Source organism: Parasteatoda tepidariorum, chromosome 8, assembly GCF_982258835.1.
Source record: "Parasteatoda tepidariorum strain Cologne lab strain chromosome 8, Ptep-v5.0, whole genome shotgun sequence".
Classification (NCBI taxonomy): domain Eukaryota; kingdom Metazoa; phylum Arthropoda; class Arachnida; order Araneae; family Theridiidae; genus Parasteatoda; species Parasteatoda tepidariorum.
Window position 1 is genome coordinate 92,570,846 of NC_141762.1, and position 20,782 is coordinate 92,591,627.

Below are 20,782 nucleotides of genomic sequence, written 5' to 3' on the forward strand. Positions count from 1 at the left end.
TAAAGCGAGTAGCGATTTCAAGTGAACTTACATGAGCAGGGAATTTTTTAAAAATGATTTAAAATATTTTCGTATCAAATTTCCAGATTTCAAAATATGAAAACAGAAGCGGTTGAAATTTATTATGATTCGCATTATATTATATTATATTATATTATATTATATTATATTATATTATATTATATTATATTATATTATATTATATTATATTATATTATATTATATTATATTATATTATAGTATATTATATTATATTATATTATATTATATTATATTATATTATATTATATTATATTATATTATATTATATTATATTATATTATATTATATTATATTGCATTCAAAAGAGATTCAATTATTGTGTGAATAAATTTTATAAAAATGCCATTTTGCTTTTGCTAGTATTGCATTTTTTCTTAAGGAAAATGCAATACAATTTTTTAAAATTCTAACACCAAGTGCATAGACACACCTCTAAAAAAAGAAATTTTGACGTTTAAACTGTGAATTCATAATATTAAATTTTAAAAAAATATCATTTCTCTAAATCTGTCGCAAACTTTTGTGTGAAAATTAAATTTTAAAAATTTTTTGAAGGACTAAAACAAAAATGTTTTTAAATTACAATTACTTTAAAAATAGAAAAGTTTCAATGAACAGAAAAAAAGTTTTTTTTTTTTTTAATTCCAATTTTTGTTTAGATGTAAGCTTAGTCCACTATTTAGTGAGGTTTTATTTTTAAAATTTTAAAAAGCAATAAATTGAAAAAACAACCTATTTACATAACTTTCAGTACAAAATAAATAAATTAAAATAAAAAATATTTATATAACTTATAGTTTTATAGTGCGACTTTCAGGAGAACTCCTCCAGACACCCATCTCGTCGTGGCGGGTAATATGGTTATGAGGAAAGGTCACTTCGAATAGGGGTGTGGGGTGAATAGTTTAGTCATAATCTTAGCGTAGGTCGCCGTGAGTAAACCAATCGACACTTACTTTCCTCCATTTCACCCCCATTAGAAATGTGCTCTCACTTGTTACCATAGCAGCAGACAGCCCCAGACTTTCAGTTTGGAGGAGTTCTCCTCAAAGCCGCACTATACTCATAATTTTGGATAACTTATTGAATTTTGTATTTTGTTTTAATACTGAAAGTGTAAGTGACCTTTTATATTCGTTCTTAAATTGCAGCAAATCAAGGTGAAAAAAAATCACTGATTGTTATTAAACGCTAGTAAGTAATAAAAAAAAACATTTACTAACCTGCTCACTTCCAGCTAAGTCTACTAATAAAAGCTTTCCAGTCATTTTTTCACGAGACACTAAGTTTTCTTGCTTTATAACTATCTGAAATATTGTATGACTTCTCGAGATCATCTCGTTCGTATCTAAAAAAAGAATAAATAAATAAAATTTTTAAACATTTAATAGAGTAGCATGTTAAAGGGCTGAAACATTTAGAGAAAAAGTTCCAACCTGAATACGCTACGTGTCGTTTCAATTTTGCTTCATTGAAGAATTCCATCACTTCTCTGATATTTTTTACCAAGATCTCTTTTCCACCCTAAAATAATTGAATTTTAACTACAGTAACCTCATTATCACAATTTTTTTAGCATCTCAACAAAAAGCACTGAATTTTCTGCGAACTTGCTATGGTAATAGAAAAATTTCTACTAGCTCAATTCTCGGTGATCCTTGATTTCACAAAATATTATAGTAAAAAGAATTCCCAATTCATTAAATTTCTGTTCTTAGAAACTTACTTAAAAACTTTTTAACTTGTTGTCTGTACTTTCTTATTGGACAGAAGAATCACGTGATAGGATCCTTTAAGATACATAAATCTTTGATTGTCATCAACGTAAAATGAAAAGTAATAACGGTATTTACTAATAAGTTCTTTATGTATTATTTAACGGAACGAATTTTTATTCTGCTCTCTTCAGATTACAGAGATCCTTAATTTTACCATTAAATAGTTCTTCAAGTTACCTTTGATCATTTTTAAGTAATGCAATATTGTAGCTGCCAACATGGATAGAAAAAAAATCTAGTAGATTTCACGAAATAATATAAATTTCATGATGATTGTTGCATAATATTTTAAATATTTTTCATAAAGGGACTTTTATTGTCATAAAAATACAAAAATTTTATTACACTAATAACTGTAAATGGTCTTCAATATTTACCATTTATGATTGGCATTAAATGAATTTAAATTCCTTTTAATTAACTTTTAATAGTAGTAAACAAATAAATCATTATTGATAATTAAAAGATTTCATAATTTGAAAAGTGAGTTCTGATTAAAAATAAATTGAAATACAGTCAAACCCCGCTATAGTGAACGTTCAAGGGACCGAAATTTTGGTTCACTATAACCGGGAGTTCACTATATCCGTTCCTCAAAAAATTTAACTAGTGGTTTCCAAACTTCTCCCTTTTATTACACATTATTCAAATAAATGACTGAAAAATATTATGTAGCAGCAAAAAATGTGTTATTTCTCATTACTCTTCTACTGAGAACAAAAAGGAGTTGAAATGAGAGCCTTATCAACACATATTAGTGTCCAACCCTTTAACCAACATTGAATAATTACACATTTCCTCTGATAGAAAATGCATATTCATCCCACCGACACCTTACAGTGACCTCACTTTTTGGTTCACTATATCCACAAAAATTAATATTATCCGTGTATAGCAAGGCACGGGACCGAACATTTCGTTCACTATATCCGGGAGTTCACTATAAACCGTGTTCACTATAGCGGGGTTTGACTATATTTAGAAAAAAGAGAAGTTTTTAAACTGATTACTACAAGTGAGGCTCGCTTCATTATGTACTAGTAATACTTATTTAAATATTTAAACAATCAATAAATTATGAAATAATTCTATTCCAACAGGGATCTTTTTTCGAGGGGTAGGGAATTTTTCTAAACTGTATACAAACTAGGAAAAAAAATTTTATACCAGTAGATCAGGAGAAAATCTAGAAGTCTACTGATAAATGCGATGTGTACAAGTTTTTTTTTAAAAAAAACAGCACAGTAATTTGATTAAATAAATCATTAAAGAAATTTAATGTTCAGTTTCTAATAACATGAAAATTGTAGTGTCTCTATCCGAGTTCGAGGATCGATTCTAATCTGCATTTTATATAGAGTAATTTATACGTTATTTCAAAATCCCGCTTTCGTCTTACTTATTTTTAGCATTTAATTCTTCTTATTTCGAATTAGCCTTGTTTATAAAATTAAAAAAAAGGAGAAGGTCTTTGCGAACTTACCACTATGAAAGGTGAGCCTTTCCTATCATCGTATACATGTAATGTGTCTTCAGAATCTACAAAAAGAAAAAAAAAGAGATATCGTAAATTTTGCGTTCTTTTTTTTTTATTTATTTTTATTGAGTCGTTCTTAAATTATAACTTACCATCAAATAAGTCACGGACTTTCTCCAAATAAATCTCATAAAAGGAAATCTAGAAAATAAGAACAAATTTTAATGACATTGAAGAGGACATTAAAAAAGCATCCTCTCTTATCTAAACTAAACTCAGCGGCGCTGCAGCCCTAGAGGGCCAAGGCCTACTGTGCCCATCTCAGTTTTCTTGACCTTGGGCTCTGGGGTGCAGAAGCAGATGTTCCGGTCAGGTGGTCAGCCGAACGCGGAAACCCCAGTGTTTAGTTCCCAAGCATGCTTGGTACTCATTTATCGACCCACTGAAGGGATGAAAGACTGAGTCAACCTTGCCTGGTCCGAGGATCGAACCAGGGACTTGTGGCACGACACCGCTTAGTCACCGGGCGTCACCCTTTCTTATGCTGGAATATAATCTTCGAAATAGGAAGTAAAAATTAGTTTTAAATTAAATAAGTAATTTTATGAAAATAAGTTTTTATGTTTTCAAAATTAATATGGTATAAATAAATTAAGAATTAAAACCTGATAAATGCAGTTATAGATTTATGTATATTTTTCTTACAAAATTGTTTCGATTGTAAAATTTCTCTTTTATAGAGGCTTTTTCAAACTCTTTAAAATAGGTCAATTCTCTTATGTAGTAGAAAGTGAAACAAAGTTAAAGAATTCACTTAAATAATGGCAAGTGTTAGAGGTCTGTACTTATTCTATTATACATTATACAATAGTGGTTCTTCACTATTATACAAAAGAGAAGTTATTTAAGAATGCTCTAAGCTATTTTTCTAAATAAAAAATGCCAGCAAAAGTATTGTAATTACCAGTTAGCATACGGAAAGTTTTGATATAGATTACTAGATATAAGAACTGCATGCTTACCTTTATTTCCCATTTTAATGAATCTTCTAAGGATTCTGTGTGGCTAAAAATATCATGAGCAATTCGTGGTATAATTCCTGATTTCTCATTACCAAATGCAACTCCCTTTAAACAAAACATGACTCTCATTATGAATTTTGCAGCACAAATAATTAATGGAAAATAATGCATAGCTGGGTGATTCTTTTTAAACATGACAATTCGGACCAAAAAATTTCTTCAAATTTAAAGTCTTCAAAATAATCTAAATTTTTTTTTTATACTTCTTTATTCACACTTATTAATTTCTTATAGACAGCAATGTAGTTTATTGACATTTGCTCGAGAAAAAAAAATTAAAATTCACCAAATCTTGATTGCCAGGAAAATGACACATTAGCATAGAAGTTTAAAAAACAGTCATGTTAAGTTAATAGTAAGTAACTCAACTCAGGCCTTTATGTTAGATGGACCATAAATTGCTTAAATTAATTCTTTTTATCCACTGTAGAAAGAATCGAAAAAAATTTTGTTGCTGATATGTTGTACTGAATAAAATTGTGTATAATAATCAATCATTAAATAAATAAATAACTTTGATTACATCGAAGAATATTACAATCATACATAAATTTGGTATTAGGTTAATATTTGCTTTCCCTTCTTACAGTATTAGCAGTTAAAAAAAATTTCTGGTAACACTTCAATGTCCTGGCATTCATAAGCCATGAAAATGAGATCCAGGATAATGACAAATTCGCCATTTTATTGCATATAACTTTACTTTAATATTTTGGCCAAAGACGCTTATATTCTGCAGAAAACAACAGTATTTCTTAAAATAACTCAGATAAATCTATGTAGTTTTTGTTATTGATGATTTCAAGAAGCCAGGAAAATGACAACACAAAAACACAAAAAAAATTTTGAAATAGATTTTTAGCCAGAAAATGGTTCTTTATTCATGCAACAAGACATGTTCATTAAGGAGTATATCTAATCAATCTATTAATATAAGATATTGATTGTTGGCTCTATCTATTTTGGTTATGAACCACTGACTATAAGTAGCCAGGAAAATGACAGATTGTCTTGGGACAAACAAATTATTGACAGAAAAAATTATTTTAAACGAAGTTTTTGTAAATAATACCCTTTGCGTATATTCTAGAAATCCCTACACCGGTGGAGATAAAAGAAATTAGATATTGAGAAATTTATAGGAAGTTTTGAAGCTAGTTATTACTGAAAACATTGTTTGGGACATGCCAGAAGCATGAAATTTCTGAAAGTTCAAATAAATTTTTTAACTGTACAAAACAGTCATTGCTAGTGTAAAGTCATTTTAAAATTCTAACAGCAATGCTATTTATTAACTTTTTTAAAAAAAAGTTCTTTTAGTATTAGATCTTGGAGCAAGGGACAGTGAATTGTCATATTTCGTGAAAATCACCCAGGTGCCAACACAGACAGGAAAAAATACAGTAGATTTTGTGAAATAACATGACAATTGTTGCATAATGTACTAAATATTTCATACATAGGGAATTTGAGGGATTTTTAGTCATCAAAATAATAAAAACTGCAATATTTTCCATAATTTCGAATTTTAAAACATATTTACTTCATCAAAGATAGTTAAAAGAGTTTTTAATCAATTTAAAAAGACAGAATAAAAATAAACTGAGCATTTCAGAACAAAAAAAGTTATGAGGTTCGATTCATTATGTATTAGTAACACTTATTTAAATATTCAAGCTATAATCTGCATACAAATTCTATTTCAACAGGGCATTTTTTAGGAAACATGCACAATCTTAGGGAATTTTCTAAAATGTACAAAAACTAAAATTTTAATTAAACCCGTAGACCAGGAGAAACTGGCAAAATCCAGTAGAGTTGGCAACTATGAACATATTATCAAATGAAATAACAAAAATAACGTTGATCAATATTAGATCAAAGTTAAGCAAGATTAAACCTACAATACAGTAATAACAATACAATAGATTTTGATCAACGATCCCATCTAAAAGATCGTAAGCTAAATAGCATTCGTTTTGAATGTGTACAGTAGTGTACGATTATACGGAGAAAAAAATTCTGGGAAAATATCTAAATTTTTTAACAATTTCGTTAACAAATCTGAACATTTTAGAACAAAAAAGTTTTGAATTGATTTCTATAAATGAGGTTCGTTTCATTGCGCATTAGTCATACTTACTTAACTGTTCAAGAAAGCTAGCAAAAATCTGTTCAAAAAATTTATTTCAATCGGGATTTTTTTTTTAAGGAGACTTACCCAACTTAAGGGAATTTTCTAAAATGTGCAAAAACCTGGAGAAGTTTAATTACACTAGTAGACCAGGAAAAACTGGCTGAATCCAGTAGTCTACTGAAAAATCCAGTAGATTTGGCAGCTAGGCCACTAGAATAATCGAACAACCTTAAATTATAATATTAAAGACTTTTGAAGTTTTATGACAACAACTCGTTCTATAAATTTTAATTCATACTTAACATATGAATTCTATCTGTAGGTTTCATATGGTTAATTTTTCGACAAAAGTTTTAAAAACATACATTCTGAATTGTGTTAAAAAGCAACTGGTCGTTCTTTTTACCGTTTTCATTTGTCGTTCTAAACTTTGCTTTCTCCGAAACATTACTATAGCCAAAAAAAAAACAAATTTTTTGATTTTTTTTTAAGATAAATGTGAATTTTCTTAAAAAGAGAGAGAGAAACAATTTGAAATAACTAGAGGATTGAGAAATCAAACTTTACCTCCATTGTGTAGGCTTTGTCACTGGATGTATGACCATAAACAAGAATAGCGCCATTATAACCACTGAGTACATCTGTAATAAAAAGGTTCTGCCATTTTAATATAAAAGTTTTTATTATTTATTCCATAATTATAAGAATATCTGTAGTTTAAAAAAGTAAATTATAAGAAAAAGCATTTCACTTTCCCATGGTGTTCCATATTGATAGGGTTGCCACAGAAAAAAAAGAACAAAATAGTTTTTTTTTAGTAGCCTAAAGCCTGAAAATGGTTGCCGAAAACTATCAGAATAGTTGCCTAAATAAGAATAAAAAATTTTCAATAATATTACGCAAATTTTATTAAATGGCTTAATTGTCATATACCATGAACCATTTAGTCAAGTTGGTGGCAAATACCATAATCTTTCTATAATAAACGTTACGTTAGTGCTCTGGCACTAAATTTTTACATAAAAAAACTAGTATATTTGCAGAAAATTGAATACTTTTAATTGCTAGAATTCATTAAAAAAATACTTTTTCATTAAAAGAAACATACTTTTTCTAGGAATTTTTCCTTTTATCAATTTTTTTTCAGTATGTATGTATGTCAGATTCAATATGTATATTCAATATGATATATATATATATATATATATATATATATTAAGCATTTGTGAAAAATGACAAATCAAGTTCAAAATTCACGCATGGTAATAAAGTATTAAAAATTGGGTCTTTAAAAATCACGCTGAATTTCGTAGCAATAACCAATGAAAAGGAGATAGAAATAGATTTACAATAGATTTACATTAAAAAGTGATGCCTCAAATTTGCAATTCAAATTTTTTTACATTCAGGCTGTCAATCCAATGTATGCTAAAAAGCATCTCTAAGAGTACAGAAAACTCTCCCAATATTCTCTTTTTCCTGAAAATATTTGCTTTTTAGCCTTTTAAGGCAAAAGAGCTACCATATTCGCCTCAGGCCGAAAATAGTTGCAAGTAGTCGCATTTTAGTCACCTGTGGCAACCCTGAATTTAATAAGTTTCACTTAATGTGGATAAAAGTGGCATATTTAATCGAATTTAATAAAATTAGAATTAGAAGCAGGAGCTCAGAAAAATCCGGATCCGGGCATTTTAACTACCAAAACAACTGATGAGCCTTTATTTCGGAAAAAAAGACACGGTAATCAATCTCATAATTCACGTGAACATTTGTTAAAATTAAAAATCTGCTGCAATTCATCGCCTTTCTTCTGCATTCAAATAAATTGCTAGAGATACTACAAAAATTCATGAAGAAGGTTTACTTACTGAAAACTATGGGTTTAGCAACTTCGTTGTAAATTTGGGACTGGGATGAGCATGAATCAAATATTTTATCAAAAGTATATATCCGGCCCTAAAAAAGGAGAAAAAAAGCTTTCCTTATTGAACTTTATAAATGAGGTGGATACATAAAACAAAATGAATTTAACTTTCACAACTATTCGTGAGTTCACACTACAGTGCGCCTCAGAATTTTTCGCAACATGTAAAATTGATGTATTCAAGACAGCGGAAACAATCAATGTTTGTTTGAGTAAAAAAAAAATTATATAAAACAAATTTTTCATAATCAAAATTACAAATTTCTTCAATTTTTTTAAACATTTATCAATCAAATCTCTGATAAAATGTATCAATGGTACTTAATATTATTCAAAAACAATATTATAGTTATCAAAATATTTAATGCAATGCTTCCGACTAAAATTTAAATTTATTATTTATCTACTAGAAAATAACAAATTAATAAAAAGAAACTGAAATATATTTTATTCTACACTCAACTCATCTTGGTTCATTATTCAAAATGGAAGTTCGTTAAATAGAAATCCGACTGTATTTGCATATAATGTTTTTCTTTTAAAATTAATCCTTTTTTATTAATTTTAATTTAAAATATTTGATACATTTTTTAAAGAATAAAGTAGAATTCCTTACAAAAAAATATAGTTCTTACTGATAAGTTTTTCTTATTAGAAAATTGCACACAGCTTCTTTATAGTCATATGAAAAATTACAGTTTTGCATAAAAGGTCTTAAAAATTCTACAAAATATAAAAATTAGACTTTTTCTGCTTTGAAGAAGCAGAACTGCAATAATGTTTCGCCTATAAAACTTTTGTTCAATTTTGTTTATACCTTTCCATTTTTTTAAGAAAAATTTTATTTTTTGCAAATATACAGAGAAATGTGCAGAAAACTGTACAGGTGTACGGGGAGTACATTGGAATAAAAAATTAACATTCTATGATTAGTTCTAGACAATTATTAAATTTTAAATTTGTTGTAAAAAATTGCACGTTGGCCTCTCTGCATGTACAAAAAAAATATATTTAAATTTTCCTACAACAATTTTCCAGCAACAATATCACTTTATATGCTTGTGCTTGAAACGATGTTGTAATTAAAAAGAGACATTAGATGTTTTCAAATACAAATCTTAACACGTATTTTTAAATCTTTAATAATTTAAAAAAGTTAATATATTATGTTCAGATCAGGATTCCATTCATGCTGCTAAAATGATTCAAGGACGCCACTGTGCATCGCAAACGAGTAGAATTATTTCTTATTAAGTTAAACATTAAATTAAAATTCAAGTTTCATTTTCAAATTTCGGTTGATTATTTTTCACATACAGGCCATCTTTCATTTCCTTTAGATTACTAATCTTCAAAATGTTCATGCATAAAATTATAATATTTATGAGCTCCCTAGTTAACAAAAATAAAATATAATAGAAGAAAAGAAAATGGTAAACTCACCGAAGACAAATGTAAAATTGATTTGCCATCAAGAAAACTGTAACCGTGTTCCAAAGTTTCCTTGCTATATTCATCTTCTCCATGTACCCGGCAGCAGACCTTGATGCTTTGTTGAGATGCCATCTAGACAAAAAAGGAAAAATTTTGATATATATTGAATGTTTCCTTCAATTAAGAATTGTCATTATTCTGTCAAAAACGCCTTAAAATTCGATAAAAACGTTCCGCGTTTTATATTCTTATCCCGATTCTATCCTAAATAATAGATATATATGATCTAGATACATATAATAGATCTAGATATATATCATAGATCTAGATATAAATCATGGATCTAGATATATATCATCTAGATTATCTTCTTATCATCACGTTTCCATCCACCAATTTCGTCCTGTTACTGCAATACAAAGCTAACTCTTTGGGAAAAAAATTTAATTTGTTCCCAGCAAAAATTTGTGAACAGAAATCAGGATGATTTAGAAAAATCCATTTTTTAAAAAATTCGCCATAATATATCGGGAATAATTGTGATAAGTCGCAGATACATCAGGATGAATAAAAAAAGTAGGAGATCGAGATCCCTACAAAATATCACAAATTCTTGCGAAGAACCGGAATTTTAATTTAGCACTTAGCAGACAGATTTTTTTTCAATTCTGATTATAATGTTTAATACTTAATAGAATAAGCCATTTTTATCTAAAACTGTATTAAATTCTTTAAAATTTCTTTACTTGAAAAAAAAGTCTCATAACAGCTTTTTCTATATACAGGGATGAAAGTACCAGTTAGCAAAAAAAGCTGAATTCTACATAAACGCAATCAAATATTATGAAATTAATAAATGTATGGAGCTTAAAAAACGTTGAAAAAGGCTGAATTCAGAGTAAAAGCTGAAAGCTTTCATGCCTGTATATAATAATAAATATGCAAAAAAAAAATTATTAATTAAATTTTAATCTAAAAGTGAATCTTTGCTTTTAAAATAAAATAATTAAGAAATCAGAAAAAAAAATTTATTTCACCTTATGAAATTTTTGTATGGATTTTCTTAAATTAAATTACGGTGTTTTATTTGTGCTTGCTTAACATTCTATAAAATTTAAATTTGTATTATATATTTCTATTTTGTGTTTTTATGTGTTAGTTAATAAGTTAAAGTAACTTATGCATCAAAATGTCAAATATTAATATTTCTAATTTAGAATACAACGATTACAAATAAAGCTCTTATATCTTACTCAAAAGGATTTTGTATATTTCTAAATGCATAGCCGCTATCACGGATAGAAAAAATCCAGCAGATTTTACGAAACCTTTATGATAATTGTTGCATTACATTATACTAAATATTTCACATATAAGGAATTTCGGGGATTATTCCAATCATCAAAGTATGAAAATTTTATTACAGTTATAACTGTACATGGTCTGGTCTGACCTATATGTACCATTCATTTATAGTCGATATTAATTGAATTTGAAATGGTTTCTTTATCGCGTTCAGTAAAATTTGAATGGTAATAGATAAGCATGTTATTATTGCTGGTTATGGATTTCTCAATTAATTAAAAAAAGGAGCTCCGAATTTAAATAAACTAAAATTTTTAAAACCAGAAAAAAAACTTTAAACTGATTACTATTATAAATGAAGTTCGCTTCATTAAGTATTAGTAATACTTATTTAAATATTCTAGGGGTAAAAAATAGATTGTGTTAAAATTCTATTTCAACAGGGATTTTTTTTTTAAGTAAACTGATTTTTTAGGAAATACTCTAATATGCTGCAAAACCAGGAGATTTTTTTTTAAAACAGTACATTTCTAAATTAGTAATTTTCTAATCTTGTAAATCTAGTAATTTTCTAACATTATTCTTACAATTAAATAATATATAATTTAGTTATTTAGTTAAGCTAACAGGAAAGAAAATTAAAAGCATTTGTTTACGAGGAAATGAACATATAGCGAGTGGAAAAATTATAATAAATTAAACAGAAATTCAGAAATATTAGTAAAATGACTCAAAAGGAAAAAAGCAACTTTCGTAAAAAAAAATTATATTATTTAAATAAAGCTGTCAGACGATTTAGAAATGAATTTGTCAGTGGAAGCTCAGAAAAGTGTAAAGATAATCAAATAGATTTCATTTTTGAGAATGTTAGACAATTAAGTGGTACAGAAAAATTAAGGGAAAGAAAAGAGATTCTGTTTGGTATAAAAAAAGAATGAAACGCTGAATTCGGTAGTTTAATTACGTTAATTGATACGGCAATCAAAAATTTGTTCTATTAACAAAATAATGCATAAAAAAGAATTTTACTGAAAAGTTTGATTTATAATCTACGTAGGCGCTTGGTTAAATTCTTATAAAGCGCTTTCTAATGAAATAATTATATAAATTAACTTAATATTTTTTTTACAAATAAAAATTTTAAGAATACTGAAAAATTCTAACAAAATCTGTACTAAACAAAATTGGACTGTGAAAAAAAAAAGAATATTTTTAGATTTATTTCTAATCACTATTCAAAAAGTCAGTTTAGCATTTAATTATGAGCAAAACTAAATGAAGCGAAATAATACTGCGAAATATATATGATAAGAACGACAAATGATGAAGTTAATTTAAGAGTAAATTTAACTCACAGAATAATCGCTGGAATATTGCAAAATATATAATTGAAGGTAGGTTTAATGAAATAAGATATTACAAAATTAAATTAATGCTATACTCACAATTACATGTGAAGTCAATTTAAGAATTAACTTCAAACACGCGGAAAAAAAGAAAGAAAAAAAAGTTACATTTGAATAATGTGAAATATATAATAAGATTAAGGCTTTTAAAAATAAAATTTATCAGAATTAAATTTATTCCACATTTAAAATTACCAATGATAAAGTTTATTTTTAAGAATAAATTTCATGGAAAAAATAGAAAAAGGTGGGACGCTGTAAAATATACAATGAAAAACAATCCCAAAAAATTTAGTAGAGATAAATTTACGCTATGAATGATAAAGCCAATTTAAGAATGAATTTCGCACATCAGAAAAAAGAATCGTTGGAATATAGTAAATTATATAAATGAAAGTAGGCTTAACGAAGTCATTTTAAAAAATTAAATTAATGCTATATTTAAAATTACAAATGAATTAAAATTACAAAAGTTATCTAAGAATTTATTTCAAACGGAAGGGAAAAAAAGGTTACGTTGGAATAATGCAAAATATATAATAAGTTCAAAACTTACGCAATTTTTATTAATTTTCCAGAATTAAATTTATTCTATGTTTACAATTACCAATAATAAAGTGCAGAAAAAAAAGGCAAGGCCCTGTAAAATTTTTAACAAAAGAAAAAAGAGTGTTGGAATCCAGAAAATATTTAGCTCCAATAAAGTTCAGTTAAATTAGATCTAGCATTTATTTATTGTATATGTACAAATTTAAACAATTTGTACTTCAAACAAATTTTTTTTTTTAAAAAAAAAGGAATATTGTAACATATTGTATTCAAAAAATAGAAAAAGGTTATTCAAACTAAATTTAACCGTACTTTTTTATAGCAGTAAATGACAATAACAAATGATAAATTATATTTAAAGAAAAATTCTAAAAGAATAAAAAATTAGAATACTGTTACATATATAATAATAACTAAGATTATAGAAATTAGATTCAGCAAAGAATTAATGAACTGTGTGTACAAATACAAATGATAATTAATTTCAAATAAAATGATTACTGCAAAATATATAATAAAGAAGCTTACCAAAATTAGATTTAGCACGTGTAACGTTGAAATTAACGCAAAACAACATGTAACGTGAGTAGGAAAAAATTGGCAATGGTCAATGAGTACACGGTTAGGAGTAAGAATTCGTTCAGCGTGCTAATAAAATATCCACATGCTATTGGTCAGTTGTACCCAAACGTATGACGTTTCAATAAGGGGGGGGGGACTCAGCGTACTTCATAACAATATGTACTGATAACAACCGGTTCCTTTTTTTTTTTTTCAAAAATGCGGGAAATGACTTGATGGAATCCCCCCCTAAAATATTACTTTTCATGTTTTTTTTCTTCTTCTGAAAACCAAAAATCATAAAAAGAAATTATAAAATTTATTTTAGTGCTGTCATTTTATAAAAAAAAAAAAAAAAAAAAAAAAACATGTCAATTTGAAGAATAAAAAAAAAAGATAAATTATTTCTTTAAAAGTTCCTAATCAATCATCCTATTTTATTGTACATATGACTTAAAGTTTGTTCCTACATTATTTTGCTCTGCGAGGATTTTTTTTTTTTCGAAAAAGTATGAAAATAAAATTAAGTGAATACTAGTAATTTTGGATACGCCTTTAGGCATTTGTCTTATTTTTTTAAATTTTTAATTAGGGGCAGTTCGCAAAACAGAGTTTTACTGTGAATTGTGATTTGCTTATTATTGCCTATAGAGTTTAAGGTAGGCTTTCGTTCCATAGTAAAATTGCTTGAGCCGTTGTGACTCAGGGGATAGAGCGCTCACCTTCCGTTTAGGTGAACTGTGTTCGAATCCCGGCGATGGCTGGTCAATACAAACTCCGCACCCGTCTCGCACCGACCACAGTGCTGACCAAAGATATCCTCAGTGGAAAATGGATCATAGGTTAAAGTCCAGTTGTCGTCATGCTAATCATGGGAGGTTTCCGTAGTTTTCTCTCCATTTAACAAATTCCGGCTTTTTCCATCACAAAGTCCTTCATGGAGGCAAATTTCTCCCCATAATTGATCCAGGAGTTCCCTCGTCTTCTAGATTGGGTACATTTGCAGTCGTAAACCCGAAATTGAGTCGGCTTTAGTTAGTTTCTAATTATTTTTCTTTCCCAATCTCAAAACACCAAGTTTCTAACATGAATGCTAAAGAAGAAAAGTAATTATTTGACGCCCATTATAATATGCGAATAATAAACATATTTGTGTTTATAAACAAACGCATATTATCTATTTTTTAGATTATTTCTAGATATTTTTTTTTGAGAATAAAAAATAGAATTTTAAAAAATATTATACATACTGTGCATTAATAATATTCTGCACAAGAACATTGCGTGTAAAAATAATACCGCTTTTAAACAATTTTGAAATTTAGTTAAAATAAGATATCAATGCAGTTTTGTTTTCATTATTTAGACTGGTAGAGATCATGTATATTTGATACATGAGCATGTTTATTTTCAAATGTTTCGATAATCATTAGCTGATCATGAATATTGTTTACAAAATTTTTAATTTTCATTTAATATTCAAAACTTTATATTTTTGACTTTATAATATAAAAATGATAAATTATTATTTGTAAATGTAAATATATCTTTATTGCTCAAACATTATCTGAAAATTTCAGGATATTTATCTCAATGTGTTTTGATGAATTTATTTTATGTCATTAGTCAATAATATTCTGCACATTAATGATGTGTGTAAATAATTCAGCTATAATATATATATATATATATATATATATATATATATATATATATATATATATATATATATATATATATATATATATATATATATATATATATATATATATATACAGGGTGATTCCTAGAAAGATGGGGAAAATTTTAGGAAGTGATAGTACACACCCAGACAAGCAAAGGCAATTTTTATCAAAGAATGCATGCTCGAAAACAAAACGCAAAGGTGCTGGCGCATTTGGAAAGTTTTTTCATACAGACGAGAAAGCTCCATTCCTATTGCGAGTTGCTGCGCTACGTTATTTGTCGCTAAGCTTTCCGCCGCTGCAGGGAAAGTTCGCTTATCTTTTCTCCGTTGTAAAAGCATAGCCGCTGCCGACCACTGTTTTGAACACTTATTGTTATCACATGCCATTAAATTTGCTTTTATAACTTAATTTCATCGGTCTTTGTGTGTTTTTGCCTCATATAAGAACATAAACTTTGACGCCCTCTAGTGGTTTTGGGTTTTGTTTTCGACCATGCATTCTTTGATAAAAATTATTTGTCTGGGTGTGTACTATCACTTCCTAAAATTTTTCTCATCTTTTTAGAATCACCTTGTATCTTGTATAATATTTTTTAAGAAAAGCTTAAATTTGTTGATAAATTATATAAAGATATAACAAATTAAGTGATATGCTCTATTTTGTCTTTTGAAATAAATTTTTCTAAAATCATTAGTTTGAATATTGTTTTTAAAAAAGTTTTATTTCTTACTTAATTTTATACACTAAAAGCTTGTGCCTTATAGCATAAATATGTTAATTATGGTTTGCAATAAATATATATTTGCTACTCAGAAATTGCTTGAATAATTCAGAAAACGTTTCTTAATATTATTTGATTTATTCATTTTTTATAGTGCTAGTTAATAATAATTTATACAGTAATAATGTCTGCAATAGTTTTGCGGCTATTAGACATTCCTGAAATTCAGTAAAATGTAGGCAAACATACAGTTCTTTTTACTTTTGTTTCACAAATTGTAATACTTGTATTTAAGTTCAAAATACCTTCTTATTTTACTCTATTTTGATTTTTTATGACACATATTTAATAAAAATTTTCTTTGAAAATTATTTAATTAGAGATAAAAGCTTATAATTGATTAGCTGAAATAAAATCTGGATTTTTGTTCTCATTTCATTTAATATGTAATTATTTATTTAAAATTACTGTTATAACATTTTATTTTATATTATTTTATGACCGTCATTGAACAGCCGACCCAATTTTTGGGTCAGCTTTAGGTCGGACTACTAATGTTGCACTCCGTAGCCTTGTAGTTTTGAACTCAATCCAGAAGGCAAGAAAACTCCTGAATCAGTACCCCCAAAGGTATTGATTTGTTATGGGAACACGGAGAACTTTGCGACCCAACAGATTTAGAATGCACCAATCAGCATTTGCTACACTGGGAGTATTAAGCCAGCGAGGATTGGAGGAACTGCTTTCATGGAGGATTTTTTTGATGGAACTAATCCGCATTTGCGTTACATGGAGAGAAAAACCACGAAAACCTCCAAACGTTAGCCTGATAGCAAGGAGACTCAAACCCATGATCCCTCTACCACTGAGGATATTTTACTTCACTGTGGTCGATGCGAGCCGAGTGCGGAATTCGTATCGACCAGCCTTCGTCGGGATTCGAACTCGGTTCACCTCATTGAAAGGGTGAACGCTCTATTCCCTGAGCTATCGCGGCTCTGTTTCAACATTTTAAATGCAACGCACCTTCTCAGAAATAAAATCAATTTCAACTATACGATTCAATCAAATCATATAGTTATATTTATTCATCGATATGAACACTCAAATTCATCTATATGATTTACATATATTCTTTGTGTTACATATGTGGATTGCCCTATATTCTCAGGCTAATAGCGAAATGGTTATAAAGATTATTAGTGGAGATTTATTTGGCAATACTACTTTCGTGAAAGATATTTAATAAAATCTTTGATGATACCAATAAAATAAAATTCTCATAAGCTTGTAATGAAAAAAAATTTAGTTATTTCCAACATTGCAGAAAGAGATGTAGAAGTAAATATAAACTCAAAATTAATTTACCAAAATTTTAAACCTGTTATCAAAACTTTTTAAGTTATTTACGCAGAAAAAGGTATGGCATGAAAGGTATTTTTCTTAACATTAATTACTTAGTTATTGTGTGTTAAAAAATATGTCAATCGCTCGAAAAAATAAACTGCTAGAGATTCTCAGTGTTTCTAGACGAAAATCAGAAATTTAATAGTATATTATAATTGATATCACAGGACAGAAAGATTACTTACTACAACTAATTATAAATCTATTTTGAAATATAAAATAAACGGGTAAACTTTACTTTTTAAAAAAAAAAGAATTAGATTGTAGGTTTTGATGTCGCAAAAAATGACTTATATATTTATAAAAATGGATTTCTGCAGTATCATTTTTTTAAAATTATTTTTTCTTACTTAATTTTTCATCCTTACCTTCTCTATTTGCTCTATTTTTTCCACACAAGTTATTGTTATAACATTTATTTTATAACCATAATTGAACAACTGACCCAATGTTCAAGTCCGTAGTCTTGTGACTTTGTACCCAATCCAGACGACAAAGAAACTCCTGAATCAAGTATTGAGAGAAAAGTGCCTTCGTGGAGGACTTTGTGATGGAACTTACCTACATTTATTACATTTTTTAGTTGTATAATTGAAATTTTCAAACATAATCCAAACATGTAGTAAAAAGTATATAATTTTTCCCAAACTTATTCTTTCCTTCATAATGTATGTTCTATATTCAGCTGTCACTCATAATTTTCAGTAGAAGATAAACTTTATCGACATAGCTTCTAAAAATTATTGTTAAATCAAAAATAACATGCCATAATGTAGATTCTTTCCCTTTCTACCTGAAATTAGAACTGATATCTTTGTCACCGAAATTATAGTTCGGAAGTTTATCCTGTATCCCCCCTTCCTTTCTTTAAAAGAAATTCCATGCAAAGATTGAACTATTTTAAGAGTTTTGAGAACATACTGGCAAACCATTCATGTTCGTAACCCAGGTGTTCGCAATTAATCAAATAATGTTTTGACATATAAACATTGCTGCTTCAAGTGCAATACCTGAGTTAAAACGAACAAGCATTGAAAAGTTGAAAATGGCGAGGCATTCCCAACGAGCGTGAGTTATGATTTACAGCTGTTGAACTGCAAATGCAGAATGAAGTTCAAATTTCAATGAATAGACTCACCACTTATCAAAGCTGTTTCTTCTCCTAGATTGTATTGTTAGTATTCAAATCAATAAAATCCATCGCAAGTTAAGAAATATAGTATTTTTTCCAATTGCCTTTATGAGATGAATTTTATCCTCAGGCGTTTACTTAGTCAAAGTATATTCTTGGAATTCTTATCAGTTATAATAAGGGTGGTCCCCAAGTTTTTGAAAAAATATTATATATTTAAACCATTTTTCCTTTTGATGTTGCCGCATGAATCCTTCTCCTCGATTCACCATCTGCTGCATTCTGTGTTGGGTGGTCTTGACTATAGTCAGGAAGTTAGTGAAATATGAATTATTATAACTTAACACAATTGAAAATCAATGCCTTTCAGTCACAATGCAAAAACCAGCAGGATGCATGTACTGATAACATTAACTACTTTACGGGAAAGGAATTTTCTGCACCCCTTCGCAATCATAGGTGGTCCGACCTCTACAAATAAGACAGTCGGACACATTATGGAAATGCAATTATAAATGAAATAAATTACAAATAATAATTTGAAACATCAGGTAAGGCGAAATTTCACACTCTGGATTATAACAATAGCAGCAGACTTTCTGTAATTAGTGATGTGTTTCATTTTTCCTCCTAATACGTGAATAGCCAAAAGTACGATACTGAGGAGAGAGTTTAAAAAGTGACACGCAAAACGTCATTAAAAAGAAAAAGGGAAATAAATATTAATATGGGTTTCAGGAACTTTGTTAAATCCGTAAAAACACATTTTTTTTACTACTGATACAATCGTCAGTTTAATAATTATTTGAAATTAAATGTTTCATGAAATTTACTTTCATTTTTTGTCAAACCTAAATACCTGTATGGTGTTTGCCTTAGTTTGTAAATACCAGTACGTTTAAAAATATCCATTAATCTTAAAAACTGCGGTTGTAATTTTATTTTATTTATATATTATTTTTTAAAGCTTCATTTCTCAGATTTACTTGAAAAAGTTTGCTATTTCCTTTTAAAAAAATCCCAGTAAAATATTTTGCATCTTTTTTCTTCTTAATTTTTTAGTATGACATAAAATCTAGAAGTGGAGTTTTTTTCTCTAAACATTCAAATATTCAAAAAGATTAAAAAAATTCAAGAAATGAATTAAAGAAATGTTGTTGTGACTTTCAATCCACTACACACAAAATGTTTATATTTACACTGTTTAAATTGATGCAGAAATGTTCAAAAAAAAATTTCCGACATAATACATAGTTAAGAATAATTAATAAAGATAACTATGAATAATAAAAAGTTTGAAAACTATCTATTATGCGTAAGATTATATTTGGTATAAACAGACTCTGAAATATGGTAAAAAATATTTTTAATTAAAAAGTTTGCTTCGGAAGTTGGCCGAATTTACAAAAAGTAAATTAAGGGAGTCCGAATTTTGTACCAGTTCCCAGTTTATATTTCAAATCATATATTTTCCAATTTCAGCTACATTCTCCCTTATTTATTTGAGTGTCGAGATGTAAATCTGTTCATTGAAAAAATTTATGTTCCTTAAGACAAAATACGTTTTATGTCTGTTTTTATTATTTAAATCTCAGTTTGCTCTAATTTATTAGCATACTAGCTGAATACCCTTTCTTTCCACTGATTGGAAAAGTAAGTTTCCAATAAATTAATATTCATCAATACTACGAAGCCAACCATAAAACTGAAAGATTTATATTGACGCAATTAATAAAGATAAAATAGTTCTCATAATTAAAAAAAATTATTTTTAGAATTTTCTTCCATTGAAATAAAGTTTAACTGTTTTTAGTGCCATCTGGCAGGATGTCCTCGACCGAGGACAACTCATGATGCTCAAAATTAACCACAATCAAGCAATCTTCTCCTGCACTTGTTCTTTTCATAGCTGGAGGAAACGTTCTACGAAAATCAGTTCCAGTGGAATGAGCGAAACATGAAACGAAATTTACTTATTGGTTAAGCGTTAGTCATGGTTTTAAATTTAACTGTTGACAATTAAATTCCTTCAAATATTTTAAAGATAGCATTAGTGATATTTGCTTACTTATAGCTCTATTTTGTCAAGAAAAGAGTTCATTACACGTACTTTAATAGTTAATAATTTTTTATTCGTTA

At 27.8% G+C, this 20,782-nt stretch overlaps 1 protein-coding gene across 50 annotated transcripts in view; it reads right to left on the reverse strand.

The window, feature by feature from the left end:
- LOC107453060 (uncharacterized) overlaps positions 1–13,856 on the reverse strand; it is a 32,583-nt gene extending 18,727 nt beyond the window's left edge. For 25 of the 50 annotated variants that reach the window (XM_087169381.1, XM_087169371.1, XM_087169372.1 and 22 more), the window contains exons 1-9: positions 13,663–13,853; positions 9,884–10,006; positions 8,385–8,472; positions 7,084–7,157; positions 4,320–4,424; positions 3,450–3,498; positions 3,304–3,359; positions 1,479–1,566; positions 1,266–1,390 (exon numbers count right to left, since the gene is read on the reverse strand). In XM_087169381.1, the coding sequence (XP_087025507.1) occupies positions 1,266–1,390; positions 1,479–1,566; positions 3,304–3,359; positions 3,450–3,498; positions 4,320–4,424; positions 7,084–7,157; positions 8,385–8,472; positions 9,884–10,006 (708 nt within the window). In that variant the 5' untranslated portion in view covers positions 13,663–13,853. Of the gene's footprint in view, positions 1–1,265; positions 1,391–1,478; positions 1,567–3,303; positions 3,360–3,449; positions 3,499–4,319; positions 4,425–7,083; positions 7,158–8,384; positions 8,473–9,883; positions 10,007–11,127; positions 11,183–13,662 lie in introns of those variants that run through there. The other 25 variants (XM_087169379.1, XM_087169366.1, XM_087169378.1 and 22 more) reach the window with 9 other exon arrangements.
- Positions 13,857–20,782: the final 6,926 nt, after the last annotated feature.